Source organism: Scardinius erythrophthalmus (genome assembly GCF_964197995.2).
Source record: "Scardinius erythrophthalmus genome assembly, chromosome: 15".
NCBI lineage: Eukaryota > Metazoa > Chordata > Actinopteri > Cypriniformes > Leuciscidae > Scardinius > Scardinius erythrophthalmus.
The window spans coordinates 39,602,207-39,610,184 of record NC_138235.1 but is presented as its reverse complement, the minus strand read 5'-3'; the positions used below and the strand labels follow the sequence as shown (position 1 = coordinate 39,610,184).

Below are 7,978 nucleotides of genomic sequence, written 5' to 3'. Positions count from 1 at the left end.
CCGTACGACACTTGCGCGCGCAGCACTGCCCGTCAACAGGTAGGCCTAATAATAATTCATATTTTAAATCTGGAACGTGAAAAATAAAATGACAACGTATAATGACAAATTGACAGCGTGATCTTATGAAAACTCCTCTGTTAGATCATGTTTCAGATGAGTGGAGTCGGTTCTGTGCGGGATACGCGGCGTGTGCGCGGGAGGTCACGCGCTTCTTCAGAACCACAGGCGCGCACCCGAGCGCGGGACACCACGATCGACACCCGAACACGTCACAGATGCCAGATCCACTCACACACACGCGCGTCTGGAGACCCTGGAGCTAAAACCAGCCAAATACTCTTAATATTAACCGTTTTAGTGCTTTCTATTAATGGAAGTCCATTTATGACAGCCACAAGTCATAATTATGATATAAAAGTCAAAATTATATATGCCTTTTTCCCTTTTTTGGCAGTAGCCTACTACATTCCACATGTCAATCTATTTGTTGAGCTCTTCGATAGTAATAATAATAATTTGTACATAAAATGAATAAACTTAATTTCTGTGCCTGTTAAAGTGGTGACCATAAGAGCAAACATATTAGTGTAAATAAAATTAAGAAACATTTATTGTGTGTGCCTGATAAAATGGTGACCATAAAAGCGGTGAAGGAAGTAATTCCCCTCGAGAGTAATGTTCAGATTTTGAGTTTTGGTTATTTTTCTTCTGCTTTTCCAAAAGTTTGATACTTTTGCATTTAAACCGGCGTGAGAAAATCAAAAGTAATGAAATAAAAATTAAATTGCGTGACTTTCTCAATCTGTTAGACATGTTAGAGGAAGAAGTTCACTCAAAAACAAGCATGTCGTTCCAATCCTGACTTTCTGTCTGCAGTTGATGAACACAAGATAAGATATTTTGAGAAATGTGTCAGAACATCCTCTTTTGTGTCCGGAAGAAGAAATTAAGTCGAGCTTGGGTGGAACGACATGATGATTAAACGAGACAAGTTTCTTTTCTTTCTTCTCTTTCAGCAATGCTGGATGAGGTTAATGAACCTGCACAATAAAAAAACACTATTTCCTTACCATCGTTTTAAACCGTATTACAGGGAACACAAAGAAAGGCTTATCATAAAGTAGAAATAATTTACCTGATATTCAAATTAATGTATTTTACAGATCCATTTCATAAAAGCCGGGGATGTAAATTATCGATCATAACATGCATCTGGAAAACACAGAACCTTCATCCCTCATTCACTATTGCTTTCATAAAACACATCACAGTGTCACAAAGAACTGCTTTTTATTCAATATCAATGAGATAAGCCCCATCAAGCACAAGAAATACAATTTAAAACACATTAAATATAGTGTTGCTAAAAGGCTCTGTCCATTTGTAGATATTTTGTCGTTCAGCAGTGTGTTCATCTGCATCGCAAATAAATAAATTGAGTACCAAAGTACTCAAATGCAAAAAGTAAATGTAAACGAATGCAAAGGTAAGAAAGTAAACAAATGCAAAAAGTAAATGTAAACAAATGCAAAAGAAAGTAAACAAATGCAAAAAGTAAATGTAAACAAATGCAAAAAGTAAATGTCAAATGAATGCAAAGTTAAGATTGTAAACAAATGCAAAATTACAAAAGTACTCAAATGCAAAAAAGTACATGTAAACAAATGCAAAAGAAAGTAAACAAATGCAAAAAGTAAATGTAAACGAATGCAAAAGAAAGTAAACAAATGCAAAAAGTAAATGTAAACGAATGCAAAAGTAAACAAATGCAAGAAGTACATGTAAACAAATGCAAAAGAAAGTAAACAAATGCAAAAAGTAAAAGTAAACGAATGCAAAAGAAAGTAAACAAATGCAAAAAGTAAATGTAAAGGAATGCAAAAGAAAGTAAACAAATGCAAAAAGTAAATGTAAACAAATGCAAAAGAAAGTAAACAAATGCAAAAAAGTAAATGTAAACAAATGCAAAAGAAAGTAAACAAATGCAAAAAGTAAAAGTAAACGAATGCAAAAGAAAGTAAACAAATGCAAAAAGTAAATGTAAACAAATGCAAAATTACAAAAGTACTCAAATGCAAAATGTAAATGTAAACGAATGCAAAAGTAAACAAATGCAAAAAGTAAATGTAAACAAATGCAAAAGAAAGTAAACAAATGCAAAAAGTAAAAGTAAACGAATGCAAAAGAAAGTAAACAAATGCAAAAAGTAAAAGTAAACGAATGCAAAAGAAAGTAAACAAATGCAAAAAGTAAATGTAAACAAATGCAAACGAAAGTAAACAAATGCAAAAAGTAAATGTAAACAAATGCAAAAGAAAGTAAACAAATGCAAAAAGTAAAAGTAAACGAATGCAAAAGAAAGTAAACAAATGCAAAAAGTAAATGTGAACGAATGCAAAAGCGCCAAAGTACACAAATGCTTGGCCAGTGTTAGCAAGCATTCGGCCCATTGAACACAGTCGCAGTGCATTCTTGTGTTACTGTGGTGGTAATCAACCTCAGTCCCAGTTCCCTCGTGTACAGTTAGTTTGAAGCCTAACACACACACAGGTCAGAAGTGTGTGCTGGAGTGAGAGGCGGTGAGCGGGGAGGTGCGGGCCCTGTGGCGCAGCTCGTCCGTGGGGCCCACGGTTAACCGCAGCATGGCGAGGACATTGGCACGGTAGCGAGCGGACATGATGTTATACAGCAGAGGATTCACAGCAGCACTGACGTAAAACAGCACTAAAGACACCAGATTAAAATACTGACTGATGTAATACAAGCTAACGCTGGAGTCCGACACAGAGAACAGCGTCCGACTCACGTGGAACGGCAGCCAACACAAGACGAACACCAGCACGATCACCACTGCAAGAGACAACACAACAATAGTTCAGCTATAGGGAAAAATCTATTGATTTACTCATCCTCATGTAGTTCCACATGCAAATGCTCTCGACATGCACCGTTAATTCAAAGACAGTTCAAAGGGACCATTTCTGTCATGCTCCAAAAAGGACAAAAAAATGTCACAATAAGTAATCCGCTAGCTCTGTGTGAGAAACAAATGCAAGTTGGAGATCATTCTATGCACAATAAAATTCAGATATAGCGCATTTTGAATGGCTGTGACTGTTTGATGTTGTGTGGAACAGAAAAATGGGAAGATTTACCAAAAAAACCCTAAATGTTAAAATAAAGTATTAAAAACTTAGTATTATTTGAACTTTCAGGTATAGTTTCCAAAGCAATATTTCTCATCTTTTATTTTTGTTTAACTTAATGTACTAAAACAACTAAAACTGAAATAAAAATGTATTAAAAATATTTTTTTAAACTACAATAAAAATGACAAAAATACTAAAACTTTAAAATTAAAATACAAAAAAAAAAATATTCAAAATATAAAAAAGTGTCTCAATCATACTAAAATAACACTGAGAAAATACGGGAACACTTTACATAAAGGTTCATTAGTTAACTACCTTAGTTAACATGAACTAATGAACAATATTTCTTCAGCATTTACTAATCTTAGTTAATATTAATTTCAACATTTACTAATACATTATTAAAATCAGAGGTTGTATTTGTTAACGTTAATTAACGCACTGTGAACGAACATGAACTAACATGAACAGCTGGATATTTATTAACTAACATTATCAAAGATTAATAAATACTGTAACAAATGTATTGCTCATGGTTAGTTCATGTTAGTAAATACATTAATTAATGAACCTTATTGTAAAGTAGGTTACATTTGATTTTAAGGTGTCATTGTTACAGTGTAATTCTATAATCAAGTACTGAGTAATATTAATTAACTACATGTGCTTACTATAGGGTTAGGGTAGGATTAGGGTTTGGTTGAGGGTTAGTTCATGTAATTATGCATAATTTACTGTTATTACTATGGTAAGTTCATGTAACATATGTAACAAGGACACTGTAAAATAAAGTGTTACCGAAAATCCTTCTTTAAAGGTGCAGTGTGTAATTTCTAGCGGCATCTAGTGGTGAGGGTGTGAATTGCAACGAACAGAAGTTATGGTGGCCGACAGGAAGTGATGTCGTCGTCTGAGACAGCAGAGAGTAGACAGTTCAGCAATAAGGTTTCTTTACAAAGATAAAGAAATTAAGTTTACTTAATTATTCAGTAAAACAATGTTATTGCGAATATTATTGTCACTTGTTCATCATTGTGTCAGTGTTTTATTCGCTGACTTCAGCTGTAGCTTCTTTTCACGGACGAAACGAAACGCGTTTGTCCGCTCAGGGCCACCGTAGAAACATGTCGATGTAAGGGGACCCGCGGTGTGTGTAGAGAGAAAACACTCATTCTAAGCTAATAAACACATAACGGTTCATTAAGTAAGGTCTTTATACACCACTGAAAACATAGTTATGTATATGATATTGCATTTCTGTCAACAGATCCTCCTAAATATTACACACTGCACCTTTAAGGATCTAACGTCAGATTGAACTATTCCCTATGATCCTCTGTGCTCACCCATCATCCGCAGGGTCTGGCGGTGTGTCTTGTCCCGGTGCAGGTGTGCGCGCAGGTGCAGGCGGCGGGCGATCAGGCCGTACAGGAGCGACAGGACGGCGAGCGGGCAGATGAAGTAGAGGTTGGAGAGCCACAGCATGGCCTTGAGGAGCCCTGAGGTCTGAGCGAACTGTGTGCAGCGACACTCACTGTCTCCATCCTCCAAGCGCTCCACCCCGACCAGAGCCAGCGCCGGCCCAGCGCTGAGCGACGCCACGGCCCACAGCCCCGCGATCAGCACGCGCACACGCCCCCGGGTCACTAGCATGCGCGCGCGGAGAGGGAAGCACACGGCTAGGTATCGCTCCGCCCCCAGAGCCGTCATGTGGAGGATGGAGGAGAAGGTGCAGCACTCGCCCACAAACACCGAGAGTTTGCACACGGCGTCGCCCAGGAGCCACGGACGAAACCGCCACAACTGCAAGAGCGAAGAACGGCATGCGTTAGAGCGGTGGTTGAGTATGATTGGACTTTTCTGACTTTAGTCTGACACCCTAAAAAATATATATGAAATAAAAGCCATAGTTCTAAAGAAGTTGTGTTCCAAATTTGAGACTAATATCTTAAAAAATGAGATTTTTATAAGCTGCTATACCAACAAAGGCCACTAGGTGACATGTGGACATGCATTACAGTTTTCATTGAAGACTTGCTCCATTAACCATTAAAAATATATACATTTTCGATTGTATTCTCAATATTTTGGACAAATAAATATATTTAGTTTGGATTATTAGCATAAAAACTGAAGTTTAAGTCAATAGCCGCGTTTCCACTGTCGGGCCAGGGCCGGGCCGTGCTAGTGCGTGCCAGGGCCAGTCGCGTTTCCACTGTCACTTCCGTGGCTTGATCGGGGCTTACTCGGGGCCAACGGCCAGGATTTCTGGCCCGTCGAATACCGCGGGCCAGCTCGGGCTAGAGGAGTGGTTACCAACAGAGGAGGAGTTTACCGTTGGGAGACGGCAGCGCCGGATGATTCTGTCAGCATAAAAGACTTAAAAATAAAATAATTTAACTCGCGTTCATGTTTGAATGCCTTCTGTTTGTGATGCAAAAGACTATGCGCGCTAGCCGTTACCATAGTAGCTAAACATAGTAAACACTTGAAGATACGCATAGTAAAAAACAACAACAGCGAACGCTTGAAGAAATCAGACCAATATTAAAGGCTATCACAGTCATGTTTTTATTTTATCTGTCATAGCCTACGTCTCGTCTCTTTAAACCGGACTATCAAAAAATAAAGTAACTTTTTTTTTTCGGGAGCTTCCTCTGTTTCTCTGACTGAAAATATCTGTATGGGAGTCGGCCGCTTTTATCGTGTTTGTTTTCAACGCTGTTTCCAGTGATTTCTGATTAGTTTTCTGATAAAACTTCCATTTGTTGGTGAAATGATGGGTTAGTGTGACGTTGTCCTAGAGAGGGGCGTGTTTTAGTGAAGCGCTGTGGAGCTTCTGGCCCGACAGTGGAAACACATGCCCGGTGCTATTGGCCCGAGGCCATTAGCCCGGCACGGCCCGTTTAAAGCCCTGGCCCGACAGTGGAAACGCGGCTAATGTAAGTGTGTTTATTGTTTTTTCATAACGAAGGTCACAACTCCTGGTATAGTTTTGATTTTTTAGCTAAGTTCTCTTGTCACAAATTGATAAATGTTTGTCACTACATAATATTTCCTGCAAAACAGTGGTAAAATATGAAAAGTACACACTTAGAGCTTTCCAACGATACATTGTTTGTCAATATTAGATCAGGTTAAGTATAGGATATAATTGTTTTAAACAAGCAATGGCAAATGGGCCCACCGGTGGGCCAGTTACTACACGACATTCCTCCCGGGTTAGTGACATCACCAACCCTAAAATTTGCATAAACCCCGCCCCCGGAACACGATTTATAGATAAACAAGACAGAATATGCTAATCAATGACTAAAAGATAGTTAACTCCACATAAGATTCATGAATTCATCAACTAACACCGAGAGTTTGTACATGGCATTTGATACCGCCAGAGCAAACAACAACATCTTTGATTATGATTTCACTTTTTTAAAGGGGTCATAAAATGAGAAATCAAAATTCATGATCTTTTAACATATGTGACCCTGGACCACAAAACCAGTCACAAGGGTCTCGCCTGCTAACTAACATTACAGTATTGATGTAGTGTTTCCTGTAGCTTTTGTAAGCTCTTGTTTTTGTAAGACTGCTCATCGCCCCTTAGGAAAATAATCCATGATTTTGCCATCGATTACTGTTTGTATTACCATAGTTCTCTGACAAATATGATTAAATGGTGGATAACATTGTATCTATAAAAAAAACAAAAAACATACCACTCTGAAACTTCCTGTGAAATCCGTTCAGCGCGATACTCTTGTTCGTTAACATTGTCAGGGTCTGAATCAGGCTCGAAATGGTCGGAAATTGACGCCATTGTATAAAAAGTATAAAGGTATGCCAAAAAGTATATAAATGTTTATTTATTGTATAAAATGGCCGCTGGTTTGTCTAGATAAGACTCTTATTCCTCGGCTGGGATCGTGTCGAGACTTTGACTCTGCACTGAAACTCACATCTGGACCTTCATCCCGTTGGACCCCATTGAAGTCCATTATATGGAAAAGACTTCAAAGACATGAACATCTTTGGATGACGTGGATGTGAGAGTAAATTATCTGGAAATTTTAATTCTGAAGTGACCTACTCGTTTAACGGTCGCATGAAACGGCACGTCAGCACTTGAATACCTTATAGAGGTCGAGCGGCATCAGCAGCAGGATCAGGACGTCTGAGAGGGCCATGCTGCTCAGGTACAGGTACGTGGTGCTCCTCATCTGTGGGCGTCGCCACACCACCAGGATCGTCAGGGCGTTTCCCAGAAGGCCGAGCAGCAGCAGCGGGACACACAGCGCCGTGACGACCACAAGCACGGTGTCGTCGAAGAGAGACAGGTCTTTCCATTCCGAACTGTTCCCGCAGTCCACGCACCAGCCGGATCCAGAAGCTTCTTCCAGCACGTCCATGACACCGGAGCTCAGAGCCGACGCTTCATCAGGACTGAGTTCAGGACTCAGAGGATGCAGGACGTTATTGAATCTCTTCTGTCTCTCTGTGACGCTCACCACTGGAGATCAGTGCCACATACAAGACCAGAGGAAGAGATCGAATTCACTCAATCACACACACACACACACACCCACCCACCCACCCACCCACAGGTTCACTATATTTGTGAGGACTCACCATAGACGTAATGGTTTTTATACTGTACAAACTGTATATTCTGTCCTCTTACACTGACCCTACCCATCACACATACACACACACACACACACACACACACACACACACACACACACACACACACACACACACACACACACACTAACCCGACCCCTAAACCTACCCATCACAAACACACACACACACACACACAC

At 39.6% G+C, this 7,978-nt stretch overlaps 1 protein-coding gene across 1 annotated transcript; it reads right to left on the bottom strand.

Moving 5' to 3' along the window:
• Positions 1-2,554: 2,554 nt before the first annotated feature.
• LOC308702733 (growth hormone secretagogue receptor type 1) lies at positions 2,555-7,564 on the bottom strand (the record flags this gene model as incomplete). Its single annotated transcript, XM_081385809.1, has 3 exons — positions 2,555-2,853; positions 4,502-4,958; positions 7,289-7,564. The coding sequence occupies 3 exons, from the start codon at positions 7,562-7,564 to the stop codon at positions 2,555-2,557; spliced, it is 1,032 nt and encodes a 343-aa protein (XP_081241935.1).
• Positions 7,565-7,978: the final 414 nt, after the last annotated feature.